The sequence below is a fragment of the Panthera leo genome, chromosome B4 (genome assembly GCF_018350215.1).
Source record: "Panthera leo isolate Ple1 chromosome B4, P.leo_Ple1_pat1.1, whole genome shotgun sequence".
In the NCBI taxonomy this organism is placed as follows: Eukaryota; Metazoa; Chordata; class Mammalia; order Carnivora; family Felidae; genus Panthera; species Panthera leo.
The window spans coordinates 123543398-123558403 of NC_056685.1; the positions used below are offsets into that span (position 1 = coordinate 123543398).

The following is a 15006-nucleotide window of genomic DNA, read 5'->3' on the forward strand; positions in this document are numbered from 1 at the left end:
CTGGATCGTTGGCAGAATCGTGAGTTCACACACGTAAGGCAATTAGGACTGCGTTTGGCAACGGAAGACCCTCACACGTTATCCAGCAATAAAACAGGAACCTACAGTCTCCCACCTGCTGAAGCAACCCAGCCTTCCGCGGCTCACTGTTCCTAAACTTCTCGGCATGGGTACGGCCGCCAAACGCTCCAGTGCCTGATTCGTCGGTGCAGGCTCGACTCCGACCTTCCCTCGGGGGTGCTCGGGCACGGGCGCTCGCTCGCGGGGCAGGCTGCCCGCCTCCTCCGGCGTTCGCGGGCATCCTCGACGCCCGGCGCCCCCGACGCGCGCCACCCGCCCGCGCAGGCAGACGTCCCTCTCGGCTCCCCGCGCTCGCGGCACTTGGAACCTCTACGCGAGCTTTCCTCCCCGTCGCGCTGTAAACTGTTCAGAGCCTGACTCGCCCGGGCATCCTAGATGCTCAATTAAAGTGGCCGTAAAGGCAAACGCTGTACTTTCTCCCGCTATACAAAACGGGGGGGAGGGGACCCTGTGCGAGGGCTGGGGGCGGGAGACTCGGTCGGGAGGAAATGTCTCTCCAGCCGGAGGCCCGTTGCCAAACGGGCTCCGCCGGGACACGTAGCCCGGAGGCGAGGGCGGGGCTCCCCGGCCGGGACCCCTCCGCGCCCCGCGGGCCTCCAGCCTGGCCCCGGGCGCCCGCGGCCACGTGACCCCCCCCACCCCCGGCGCACAGCTGGAGGCGGGTCCCCGCCCTCCCCCGGGAGCGGAGGCGCCGGAGCGGGCGCGGTGCATTGTGGGCAGAGGGGCGGGGGTTGGGAAGATGGCGGCTCCCAGCCTCCTCAACTGGAGGCGGGTTTCCTCCTTCACGGGGCCGGTCCCCCGCGCCCGGCACGGACACCGGGCCGTGGCTATCCGGGAGCTGATGATCATCTTTGGAGGGGGCAACGAGGGCATCGCGGACGAGCTGCACGTCTACAACACGGGTAGGCGCGGCGGCAACTCTACGGCCCCGCCTGTGGGAGCCGCGGAGGGGGAGGGGAGGCGAGGCGGCGGCCGCGGCCCTGACAGCTGTCACCGCCGGGTCACTGCCTCCTCGGGCGGGCTGCGGGGAGCGCGGCTCGGCCGGGCGGGTCCGGGTTCGTCAGCGTCCCGGGCGGCAGCTCCGTTTTCCCGGGGCCCCGCGGGGCGGAACCGGGCCCTGAGCGGGGCGCGCCGGCCCTCAGGCAGGCGGTCCGGGACCTCCTCCCCCCCCTCCCACCCCCCCGCGCCCCAGCCCTGCTGGCGGACGTAGGCGAGAGAGAGACAGACAGAGAGAGAGAGAGGCCGTTTTCACCCGCCGGGGCCTCTTCCCGGAGTCTCGCCCACTCCGGGGGTCCGAGATCCCTCCCCTGTCAAAAACCAAAACCAACTCCAAACCGAAGCTGCGCCGGGCCCCTCTCGTCGTTGCCTGCGGTCTTTCCTTAGGAGGGAGAGAGGCGGGGCGGGGCGGGGGGCGAGCAGGGAAAGCGAGAGGCGTTCTGGTGCTCCCCCACCGAATACAGCCCCGCATCTGGCCGGTGGCAGTCGGGGTTTTTGCCCCGCGGGTCCCCCTGCGCGCTGGCGGGGGAGCGGCCGGTGGCTGAGCAGGGCGCCCGGCTCCCACAGTGGGGCGTGCTTGCTCAAGTTCAGCTGTGCAGCGCTCCGGAAGACGGCTGTCAGCTGGAGCGCCGCTGCGACTCACCAGTGCCCCTGGCCGAGGGCCCCGGGGGTAGATAGGAGGGCGGCGTTCCGTTTCCCCCGCCGTGGAAACGCGCCCGCTGTCGCGCAGGAGCTGTTTCCTCGGTGTGAGGCTGATTGCTGAATTGGGGGTCTATGTCACGATCAACGACTCGGACCAAATAACTTAGTCATAGCGGTGAATACAGTAGTGGCGTAGGGGATAGGGGACATTTTATTTTACTTTTTCACCCTCCCCCCCCCCCCCGCACTCCACTATTTAGTTAAAAAGTTATTTGACAGTTTGGTGTAGTGTAGAAATCCTGGCTTTGGAAGGTGACACCTGGTTTGAATTTTGCTCTGCCGGGTGCCCAGGATCAGCGCTAAAGTCACCAAACTTAAATAGCCGATTTTCACTGGTAGAATGGAGATGATGATACCAAGCAAGGTTTGGGGAAGAATTAATGACATCGATCAGGGTTTCTCCAACAGCAGCATGTGGCCGTTTTGAACCGGAGGAATTAGTTGTTGGAAGAGCTCGCACGGACCTTGTAAGATGTTTGGCAGCGTCTCTGGGCCCTTCCCACTAGTGGCCAGTAAGCATCTCTCCTCTCCCTCTCCAGTAAGGCAACCGCAAAGTTATGTTGTTCTCCTGGGGGCAGAGTCATCCCCAGCTAAGAGCCACTGATCTAGAAGATACATATAAAGTACACACCCATAGTTTGTGACAACAGTGTATTATAATCGGTCTTAATTTTATTTTGGCAACTAGTTACAAATCAGTGGTTCCTACCAGCGGTTAGAGGAGACATCCCTCCAGGTTGCGCTGCCCACGGATTTGTCTGTGATGGTACCAGAATATTAGTGTTCGGGGGAATGGTTGAATATGGAAGATACAGCAATGAGTTGTATGAGTTGCAAGTAAGTGTATTTAAAATTTATCTCAATCTGCAGCTTTAATAATGATCTTGCTCTTCATTCTTTGAAAGATTGCGAAATATTTCATTAATGTATTTGGAATAGTGTGAACTTCACATTTTAGAGCTTCAAAGAAAATGTTTCCACTTCACTAAAAAGCCAAAATTTCTAACAGGAGTCTTTTTTCCAATACTCAGTGTAACATTTGTAACATAAAGATATGTTACTTAACATCAATTGTACATGTTACATGTTTGGGTTTTTGTATCTTAGTGTCATAGTTCTTCAATTTTAGCAGCAACAGAAGCATCTGGAGGGCTTGTGAAAACACAGATTGCTGGGCCCTGCTCCCAGAGTTTCTGAATCAGTATTGTCTGATGTGAGGCCTCCCCCCTTGAATTCTTACCAAGTTCCCCTGTGCTGCTGCTGGTCCCCAGACCATATTTTGAAAACCTCTGCTCAGTTATAGAAATTGTTACCATTACACTAATAATCACTTTTTCCCCCTGGCAGTATATGTGCACATGCTCACAGACGCGCGCACACACACACACACACACACACACACACACACACACACAAAGACAGTTTCTTATGTCCTTTTATGTTTGATTCTCCTAAACCGCACTCAGAGCCCTCTCTGACAGCCCTTAATTGACTTTTATTTCCAAACTGTGCATGTGTTCACAGGGCTATTATCATGAGGGCATCTGGTAATTGACAGATGTGGGTGAATTATACCTATTTATGAGCAAAGCATTTTAGATAAATAGAGCATCCATGGCCAGAGTATAAGTTTTGGAATTTGGTTTGTTAAATGACCTTTATGCATACTTAAAGGTTGAAATATATACTAATTTCAGAAAGTAAGAATGTATAAATTACGTTTAATCTTTTTTTTTTTAATTTTTTTTTAACATTTATTTATTTTTGGGAAAGAGAATGACAGAGCATGAACGGGGGAAGGGCGGAGAGAGAGGGAGACACAGAATCGGAAGCAGGCTCCAGGCTCTGAGCCATCAGCCCAGAGCCCGACGTGAGGCTAGAACTCATGGACCGTGAGATCGTGACCTGAGCTGAAGTTGGACGCCCAACCGACTGAGCCACCCAGGCGCCCCAAATTACGTTTACTCTTAAAGCTATATATATTTAATTTTTCATTTGGAAAATATTTTGAAACTGTTAGCGTTTGAGTTATTATCATGTTTACTATTAGGTTGCTGTTGAGAAAAGCTGTGAATATGGAGGAGTAGACTGAATTTCCATTGCAGTGTTTATTTTAGTTCCAGAAGTTGTCTGCTTACTTGTCCCCAGGATAGCTTATTGGAGCCTTCTAATTGGATTTCAATTAAAATGTATTGGTATGGTGTTATACTATTGACAATATAGGAATGTTTTCCTGATTTTGCCTGATTGTATTTATGCTCTTTTTTAGGCAAGTCGTTGGTTATGGAAAAAAGTGAAACCCCACCCCCCTTCTTCTGGTTTACCTCCTTGTCCCCGGCTTGGACATAGCTTCTCTTTATATGGTAACAAATGCTATTTGTTTGGTGGTCTGGCAAATGAAAGTGAAGACTCAAACAATAATGTTCCCAGGTATGCTGATTCTTTTTCAGACCAAATGTTTGTTTTATGACTTTTAAGAACATTTAGTTTCTTTCATTTTTAATTACTAAAAGGGATGAAGCTTAGCCTTTTGCATTTGAACCTAACAGTGAACAAATTTGGGTGCACTTATATTTTCCGTAGTCCCTGGAGTATGTATCTGTTTTCAAAACTATGCCTTTTCTAATCAGGAATCATCTTATTAAATGATACTAATATAACTGCTTATAGCAGCATATTTGTATGTTTTGAGTCATGATGTATTTTAGTTGTCATAAATGATAGTAAAAAGTAACAAATGGTTATTTTCAAATTAAATGTCTCTAGGAATTTGGTGACAAAAAATTTCACTACAAGATGAAGGCCATCATATCCATTTTTCATACAGGAAGCCATTAAGGTGGTTCATACAAGCAAATACTTTTTGAACCAATCCTTTCCTCTTTTCTCCAAACAGAACTATCACTACCTCTTTTCTTTTTTGATCACATTGTCATAGCACTCAGGATTTGGAGATTTAGAGTCCAAAAGACTGTTTTCTGATTCACTGCTTACCATGTGTGTCCTTTAGTGGAAGTAATCTAACCCTGTTTTCCTTGACTGTGAAATGGGACTGATTAAATACTTAACATTTCAGTGTCATTATAATGGCTAAATAAGATTGTTGGCATCAATCTTTCAATAAGATTGTTGACACTTTCAGGTTGTCATCAGCATAGTATCTACATTACATTGATGTTAGAGGCTTAGCTTTTTTGGTTTTTCAAACTTTAAAAAATAACACATACTAAAACATCACAGAAAACTTGGAAACTGAAGAAAGGAAGAAAAATTTATTCTACCATACTAATCCAGATACTTCTACTTCTAGCACATGTCTTTTTCATTTTTAAGTTAAATAGATGTTTTTAGTTATAGACTTGTAAAAATTCAAGAAGTTAGAAAATATATGAAGTTCTTTCTCTCAACAACACTGTCCTCCAACAGAGGCAAACATAATTCAAGTTGATGTGCATCTTTTAGAATCTTTTTCTTGTAACATTTATTAGTCAGCTTTTTTTTTTTTTAGGTTATATTGTATATATTATATATAATGGGCATGCCTCTCAAGTTTATGCAGCTTGAAGGAGCAAATAGACACAATGCTTTTTAAAGCCTCTGGTTAAAGCAGATTCATTTCTGTTCACATTCTGTTAGTCAGCGATCCAGAACTGTGTGTTCTGTGCTTGGCATTTTTGTTGAAAATCAATTAACCATAACTGTAAGGATTTATTTATGGACTCTCCATTCTGTTCTCTTGATCTATATGTCTAGCCTAATGCTGGTACCACACTGTTTTGATTACTATAGCTTTGTAGTAAGTTTTGAAATTGGAAGATATAAGTTCTCAGATTTTATTACGCTTTTTCAAGAGAGTTTTGGCTATTCTGGGTCCTTTGCATTTCTATTTAAATTTAGGATCAGCTTGCCAATTTCTGCAACAAGATCTGCTGGAATTTGGTAGGTACTGTGTGAAAAATATAGATAAAATTATGGAGAATTACTATCTTCTTAATATTGAGTCTTCCAACCCAGGAACCTGGAATGTCTCTCCATTTATTTAGATCTTCTTTAATTTCTCCCAGCAATATTTTGAGGTTTTAAATGTGTGTGTCTTGTTCTGATCTTATTAAATTTATTCCTAATTTTTTTATTCTTTTCAATGACGTGAATAGATTTGGTTTCTTAATTTTATTTTTGGATTGTTTATTGCTAGTGTATAGAAATATAATTGGTTTATTGCTAATATATAGAAACACAGTTGCTCTCTGTATATTGAGTTTGTATTCTGTGACCTTGCCAAATTCATTTGTTATTTCTATGTATGTATGTATGCATGTATTTTGTTTATTTATTTATATACTTTTGAGAGAGAGAGCATGCAAGCAGGGGAGGGGCAGAGAGAGGAAAAGAGAGAATCCTAAGCAGGCTCCACACCCAGCAACATGGAACCCAATGCAGGGCTCAGTTTCACCACTGTGAGATCATGGCCTGAGCTTAAATCAAGAGTCAGACACTTACCTGACTCAGCCACTCAGGCTCCCCTCATTTGTCATTTCTAATTATACCTCTGTGGATTTCAGTTTTATTATTATTATTATTATTATTATTATTATTATTATTATCGATTCTTTGGAGCTCTTTATATATTTTGTTCTTACGTTCCAAATATTTTTTCCATGTCTTTTGTCTACCTTTTTTTTTTTTTTAAAGAGTTTCATTTTTGTCTTATCAGGTTTGACAATATTTTTTTATTGCTTTCTGGGATTTTTTTTTTCCTTGCTTAGGAGTTTCTCCTATGCCAAAATTATTTTTCTATATTTTCTATAATGTCTAGTACATTCTGTATTTTTCTGATATATTCACAGATTTATTCTTTATGTTTCAAATATTTATAGATTTAGAATATACTTTTATGACTAGTATGAAGATTTTTACTTTTCCTTCCTAATGGATTTCTAATTCTCCCACCACCATTTATTAAGCCATTTTTTTCCTCACTGATTTGAAGTCCTATCTCTGTCATATCTTAATCCTCATTTAAATGGGTCTTTTTCTAAATTCTCTAGACTAGGGGTTACAAACTACACTGTATGGGCCAAATTTGGCCTGCTATCTTTCTTTGTTAATAAAGTTTTATTGGAACACAGCCATGCCGATTCATTTGCATCAGCAGTCTCTGGCTGCTTTCATATTAAAAGAGCTAAGTTGAGTAGTTGTGACAGACCTAAAGGCCTCCATAACCTAAAATATTTACTGTCTGACTTTTTACAGAAAAGGTTTGCCAACTCTTATTCAAGACTGTATTCTGTTTCATTAGTATATTTACCCTTTATCATTACTTGTGATCTTTGCTGTAGGTTTCTAGTATTTGCTTTTGGTGAGGTTAAAGAAAAATTTTTTTTTTAATTTCTAGTTTGCTAATTGGTTTTTTTTCTCTCCTTTTAACCAAAAATGGATGTCTGTATTCATTTCAGACATGGAAATGAACTTACTGATTTTTCCTTTAAGCCATTAATTTTGTTAATTATATTGTTAGGTTCTGAAATGAGTCATCTTTTTATTTGTAGTTAACCCCCAGTTCGTTGCATTACAGTGTTCTTTTCATACTTTGCTGAATTCACTTTGCTAACATTCATTTATATTATCTGTATTCACTGGTGATTTTTCCTATAGTGTTTTTATTTGGGGTAGTGAGATCCTGTTCTAATCTGATTTGAGTAGCAGGGTTCTATTATTCCTGGGAACATAACCAGGGCTGTGTTTTGAGGTTATGGGAAGCTCTCCATTTTTTATTATGCTTAAATAACATAATTTCTTGAATATTTGGTAGAAATTTCCCATAATTGAGATTGGTACAGTTTAGGAAGATGATCGTTGACTTCTTTTTCAAATATCTCTTATAGTTATTGATCTATTTAGATGTTCTACTTTCTCTTGAGTCACTTGGTAATTTATGTTTTCCCTGAAAAATCACCCATTTCATTTAGATTTTTATATTTATTGATAAAAACTGTAAGACAATTCTCTGTATCTCTTTGAAATCTCTATATCTGCTCTTTTCTCATTTTTAAATGCATGTGTTTTCTTTTCTTAACCAGACTCGCTAGTGGTTTGTTATATTACTTGTTTTCAAAGAACCACTTTTTAGTTTTACTATTTTTCTTTTTCATTTATTTTCTTTAACTGTATTCCATTTCTTTACATTTTTCCTTTTTTCTAACTTCTTTTAAACTTTTAATAGTTTGGATGCCTTTTCTAATTTTTTTCTAACTTCTAGTAATTTGAATGATTATTGATTTATTTTCAAATAAATGCTACATATTTTTCTCTGGTTATGGCTTTGGCCATATTCCATAGGTTTTGGTATATAGTGCTCTTATTGTCATTAATTTTAATGTTTTTTTTACATTTTAAAAAATGTTTATTTATTTATTTTTGAGAGAGAGGGGGGCAGAGAGAGGGAGAGAATCCCAAACAGGCTTCACACTCAGTAGAGAGCCCAGTGTGGGGCTTGTGCTCATGAACTGTGAGATCATGACCTTAGCTGAAATCAAGAATTGGACGCTTAACCAGGCGCCCCTATTTTCTCTTTAACCCAAAAGTAATTTGACATAAAAGTTTAGTTTCCAAATGGAAACTTTTGTTATTGTTGCTAATACCTAGTTTTATTATATTGTGATAAAAATATGTGGTGTATGGGGTTTTTCCTTCTTGGAGATTGTCTTTGTGGTGTATGTGGTATATGTGATTGTTCCGTAGGAACTCATAAAGATTATAAGTTCTTGACTGTTTGGGGATTAGGTTCTTTTAAAAAAATTTTTTTTTTAATGTTTGTTAAACATCTCTTTTTTGAGAGAGACAGAAACAGAATGAGAGTGGGTTAGGGGCAGAGAGAGAGGGAGACACAGAATCTGAAGCAGGCTCCAGGCTCTGAGCTGTCAGCACAGAGCCCTACACGGGGCTCAAACTCACGAGCCGTGAGATCATGACCTGAGCCAAAGTCGGACGCCCAACCGACTGAGCCACCCAGGGGCCCCAGGGACTAGGTTCTTCATTAAATCAATGTTTTAAATTATTACTCTAAGCTCTTTTGTTTTGTGAGTCTAGGTCAGATCAACTTCTGAATGACATGTTAAAATCTCCCAGTGTGATTGTGCATTTGTGGTTTGTTCCTTGTATATCTAATTTTCAGCCTGTGTGTATTATTTTGTGGTAGACTTACCTTTTTTAAATAGGATTAACAATCAGTATGAGCTGGTACAGCATACTGGCTGGTACCCATTCAGATCTGTGTAAGTCTATGCCACATCACTTGTTAATTTTAATATTATCATTGCTGTTACTTGCTTATAGCTGGATTTAGGGTTCTTTTATTTTGTTTCCCCTACACGCTTCCTGCCCCCAAGAGACTTTGTCTCTTAATAGGGAAGTCTTTTCCTACTTTTGTTATTTTATGTTTTCCATCTATTCTGCTTATTGTTGCTTCTCTACCTCCAGCTCCCTGCCTTTTCCTGCCTTTGCAAGATTTTTAAAAATTGTAATGAGGTTGAACATTTGTGTATGTGTTTGTATATGTGTTTCTGTGTGTGTATACATATACATTTATACAGTTTTTATTTCTCATTCTGTGAACTGTCAGTTTATATCCTTTTGTTTGTGTCTATTGTGTGATTAGTTATAATATTGGTCTTTTTTTTTTTTAATTTTTTTTTTTTTTAACGTTTATTTATTTTTGAGACAGAGAGAGACAGAGCATGAACGGGGGAGGGGCAGAGAGAGGGAGACATAGAATCGGAAGCAGGCTCCAGGCTCTGAGCCATTGGCCCAGAGCCCGACGCGGGGCTTGAACTCACGGAGTGTGAGATCGTGACCTGAGCTGAAGTCGGACGCTTAACCGACTGAGCCACCCAGGCGCCCCAGTTATAATATTGGTCTTGTAGGAGCTTTTTACATTAGGAAAATTTTATCTTTTTTGGTGATGTGTACCAAATTTCTTTTTATAGTTTGTCTTTCTTTTGACATTGTTTTGTATTGTAGTGTTTTTTTTTCCCCTAACCATCTTATTAACTGTTTTCCATAGACTGACACTGCTTTGCTTGTTTTTCCTTTTCCTTACTTTTTCTTGATGTACTGTTTTCTTCTTTCCTCTTAATGATTTGAAAGTTATATGTGCTAATTCTGTGCTTCTGTTGTTCAGAAATTATTACACACATTTAAACTGAAAAGATCTTGTCATCTTTGAGAGTAGATTACTGTCTTTACCTTCTTTTACTTACCTTTATTTTCCCATATGTTCCATGTATTTTTGAATCTTATTCCAGATTATAATACTGTTAAGAAATTAATTATTTGGTTAGTCTTACTGTTTGCTTAGACCTCACAACCACACTTATAAACATAAATTTAAATGTGATTATAAATCACTGATTTCTTTGTACCGCCATTTCTCTTATTCAGCGTATTCTTTCTTGGATTTCTTTCATTTCTTTCATTTTTCTGAAATGGCATCTAGTGTCATTTTTTTCCCCAAAACAATTATATAGCTACATGTTGAAGTTTTATATGTCCTAAAGTGTTTTAATTTTGCCCTCATATTTGAGTAATAATTTGATAGGAAATATATTCCTATAAAAGTCATTTTGCTCAAAACATTGAAAACATCAATGTCACGCATGAGAAGTTTCATGCCAGTTTCTAGAGTTAAAAAAAAAAAAAAGCTATGCAGGGCATTGCTATGACATTATAGAGTGAAAATTTTAAAAGAAAAAAGTTACAAAGCAACATTTGTAGTATGTCTCATTTATGCATATGTGGATATCCATATAGAAAGGGGGGTCAGAAAGGGTATTTACTGGTGCACCTGTGTGGCTCAATTGATCGAGCATCCAGCTGTTGATTTTGGCTCAAGTCATGATCCCAGGGTCATGGGATTGACCTCCCCGGGCTCTGTGCTGAGCGTGGAGCCTGCTTAAGATTCTCTGTCTCTCCCTCTGCCCCACTCCCCCACTCACGCTTTCTCTCTCAAGTTAAAAAAACAAAAGGGGGTATTTACCAATTATTGTCAACAGTGATTGTCTTGGTTATCTAGTAACATGTAATAAACCCCCAAAAAGTTTGTGATGCAAAATAACATTATGCTCAGGGATTCTGTGCATCAGGAATTAAGACAGGACACAGCAGTGATGGCTAGACCCTGAGATGGGAAGGCTTGAATGGTCACTCCCACATCTGATGCCTCAATGGAAATGGCTGAAGGATGGACTGAACTGGGGCCATCATGCTGCATGCCTATGTATGCTGCTTCAGATTTGTGTTAGTTGGACTTACCTGATGCTTCAGGATTCCAAGAACAAGTATTTTAAATTTTTTTTTTTTAACATTTATTTAGTTTAGAGACAGAGAGAGACAGAGCATGAACAGGGGAGGGGCAGAGAGAGAGGGAGACACAGAATCTGAAACAGGCTCCAGGCTCTGAGCTGTCAGCACAGAGCCTGACGCGGGGCTCGAACTCACAGACCGTGAGATCATGACCTGAGCCGAAGTCAGACGCTTAACCGACCAAGCCACCCAGGGGCCCCAAGAACAAGTATTTTATAGTGACTTCTGAGGCTTGGTCACAGCCTCAGAACCAAGGCTTGGCTGTGACCAAGCCTCAGAAGTCACATAGTGTCATATCACCACACTCTAGTTGAAGCAGTCACAAGCTTGCCTGGAATTGAGGGTGAGGACAGACATACCTACCTCCTGAATGGAAGTGTCAGAGGATTTGTGGCTATGTTTTCAAACCATCACAGTTGTTGTCTTGGATGTGAGTGTTGGTTAAATGATGGCAGGAATTTTTTTAATCTCTTCTGTTTGCTGCTGATCCCCGCAAGAGTACCTGGTGCATGGTAGTTTTTGATAAATACGTGGTGAATAAATGAGGAAGGGGTTTTTGCTCTCCTAATGCCTTTCTGTACTAAATGAATGTTTCATAGTAAGCATATCTTATCTTTATAAATAGAAACAAAAATCAAATAGAAGATATATGTTCTGTTAATGTTTTAATATAATTTCATGATATCCTAGATATTTAAATGATTTCTATGAGTTGGAGCTCCAGCACGGTTCTGGTGTTGTGGGTTGGAGCATTCCAGTGACTAAAGGGATTGTGCCTTCTCCAAGAGAATCCCACACAGCTGTGATATATTGCAAAAAAGATTCTGGAAGTCCTAAAATGTATGTCTTTGGTGGAATGTGTGGTGCTCGCCTGGATGATCTATGGCAACTTGACTTAGGTAAGCTTACCTTGATTCAGACTCAGGAAGTGGTTTTGATTGATAAAGGAAAATGTAAAAATCCTTCGAAAAATATTTTCGTTAAAGTATTTATCGAGTCACACTTACGTTTATAGAAGGCACGTGTAGCCAGCTCTGGAACAGGTGAGATGTGACGTGAGTGGTTGCTGATCAATAAAGTTAAACAAATGAATGTTTGGTTTATGGCCGTAACTCTCCTGTGTTCCTTATAAGTAGGGTCGCCATATGTCCTGGTTTGTCTAAGGTGACTGATTAATGCTTATTGTCCCATGTAACTATCAGTAGTACCAATTACCACTCTGTAAAATGTCCCAGTTGGGGATGATCAAATTTATATGGTTACTCTGTCTACAGAAAATGTAGCATTAGTAATGTTATTACTGGTCAGTGAAAAACCCTGGGCTAGCTAGCTCTTTTTAAAAGGATCCTAGGAATGAAGTGATTGGGAGGTAGGTGTGCCTCTCACTTTTGACTGTCTTCTACACAATGTGCTCTTACTTAAAATGTGAAAATCTCTAATTTGGTTTTCATTCAAAATTGGTGGCACCCTAAATACACCTCTGTATTTCAAACACTAACGTTCAAGTATAAATAGATTACTATAATTAGCTATTTATGTTGGCTGTAAATGCTCATTTTAAGATGAAATTCAAGTAATGGTTTTGAAAGAGTTTTGCTTCTTTTTGGTAAGTCCTTTTTTATTTTTGAAGATTCTGCAAGTTGAGGTAATTTGCTATTATTAGACCAAATTGCTAATATACTTAATTTTTACTTCTAGAAACGATGTCGTGGTCAAAACCAGAAACTAAAGGGACGGTGCCACTTCCACGAAGCCTTCACACAGCCAGTGTTATAGGAAACAAGTATGGTGGTGGTTTCTGGTTTTTTTGTTTTTCACTTTTTTTTAACCAACTTAAGAAAGACACACACAGGGAAGAGTGGTGCTACCAAGTTCTTAGGAATAGATTATTGAATTTAATAGTGTTTGATTGTTTCCTGAAGCAAAAATAATAAGCCTACAGAGGCTAAAATACTTCGGCATTTTCTTGTCACGCTGCCTCTTATACTTGTGTGCATTCCTCACAGTGCTTTCCTTGCACAGAGTACATTTACTTAAGTCTGAGGCACAGGCATCCTGATCTGTTCTCTGTTGCCAGGTTTGACACACCTAACTCAGTGTTTCGTTGTACTTATTTTTGGTAGTACTTGACTTATACTCAGGTATGTACTCAGAATGTACACTCACTGGTTAAACTTTGGATAGAGTTATGGTTAGACCGTAAACTCTGTAACCAGATGCCTGAATTCACGTCTCCAGTTTTGGTACTTGTTCTGTATGACCTGGGGCAAGGAAATTTAATCTGTCTATACCTCAGTTTCCTTACATATAAAATACAGTCAATAATAAAACCTACTTCACGAGGTTGCCTTCAGGATTAAATGGATTAATACATATGAAATGCTCCAAACAGTGCCTGCTACATAAGGAGTACGCCATAAAGGTTAGCTATTACTATCATCAGCAAGTTCCCTTACTTGTGCATTATTGTGTAAATAGAATTTAATTAAGTATTTTCTTGTGTAGGGACTTTACCTTAAAAGTAATGTTTTAGGAAATAGCTACAACCTCATTAGTTCCTTTTAAAAAATAGCCATAAACAAAATCTGATAGGTACATTTTAAAAAATCTCAGAACCCTTTTATAAAATGTGGTTTTCCACTGGAACTCTAATATAGAAAATAGGTATAAAATAGAGCTTCTCCATGGGGCGCCTGGGTGGCTCAGTCGGTTGAGCGGCCGACTTCGCTCAGGTCATGATCTCGTGGTCCGTGAGTTCGAGCCCCGCGTCGGGCTCTGTGCTGACAGCTCAGAGCCTGGAGCCTGTTTCAGATTCTGTGTCTCCCTCTCTCTGACCCTCCCCCGTTCATGCTCTGTCTCTCTCTGTCTCAAAAATAAATAAACGTTAAAAAAAAATGTTAAAAAAAAAAAAAATAGAGCTTCTCCAGTTGGCATGCTGTCACATCGGCCCTAAGCTCTGCCTGATGAGCCTTTCTCCTTCAAGCAGTCATTAGGCATGTCTCAAGAACCTTTAGGGGCCCGAGGGACATAGTTAAAGGGTTTTTGTGTTTTGTTTTGTCTTCATGTTTATTTATTTATTTTGAGAGAGAAAGAGAGGGAGAGAGAATCCCAAGCAGGCAGGCTCCTGCGGGGAGCTCGATCTCACAAACCATGAGATTGTGACCTGAGCCGAAATCAAGAGTCAGACGCTTAACTGACAGAACCACCAGGTGCCCCAAAAGTTTTTTATTTGAGTGATATCAGTGACCAAAGTTATAAGAAACTTAATCTTCTTTGGTTACTGTATGCATACAACTCTAAATTTGACTTTGGATATCATAGATCATTTGACTGTCTTTCTGAGTGAGGTTCACTCATTATAAATAGTATTGATTTTCAAATGTATTAGAATTGAAATATTTTCCACTTAAGTAACTTGCCAGAGACAAATAATTTGATTCTGTATTGCTTCATAGAATTGTAAACTCTTCAGAGAAGATTGCTTTATTCATTATCTTATTCCCATTACCTTGACCATAATAAGTGAGTTAATAGTCCTGAAGCTTTGAGTAAACAAGTAAGTTTAAGTCTGTTCTTAGCATTGAAAATCTAAAAAGAAAAAAAAAGTAAAGCTCTAGAAAAAAAAGTCAGCCACTTTGTGTTCTCTCTTTTTGTTGTTCAGGATGTACATTTTTGGTGGATGGGTTCCACATAAGGGGGAGAATATTGAGACTTCACCTCATGATTGTGAATGGAGATGTACTAGTTCATTTTCTTATCTAAATCTGGGTAAGTCTTTTAAGAGCTACTTATTGAAATAAAATTTATTAATAAAAGAGTTCTTGTTACTTTGTTATTTAAGAGCAATACTGTAGTCATGGATATTGC

General features: G+C 40.5%; 1 protein-coding gene across 4 annotated transcripts in view; it reads left to right on the forward strand.

The window, feature by feature from the left end:
- The first annotated feature begins 806 nt into the window (after positions 1-806).
- Positions 807-15006, forward strand: part of HCFC2 (host cell factor C2) — a 48913-nt gene continuing 34713 nt past the window's right edge. For all 4 annotated transcript variants that reach the window (XR_006205066.1, XM_042947563.1, XM_042947564.1 and 1 more), the window contains exons 1-6: positions 807-983; positions 2468-2616; positions 4049-4209; positions 11830-12038; positions 12838-12922; positions 14801-14907. Coding sequence is in view for 3 of the 4 variants with exons in the window: in XM_042947563.1 (XP_042803497.1) it covers positions 821-983; positions 2468-2616; positions 4049-4209; positions 11830-12038; positions 12838-12922; positions 14801-14907 (874 nt within the window). In the remaining variant the exon portion in view is untranslated. The remainder of the gene's footprint in view (positions 984-2467; positions 2617-4048; positions 4210-11829; positions 12039-12837; positions 12923-14800; positions 14908-15006) is intronic.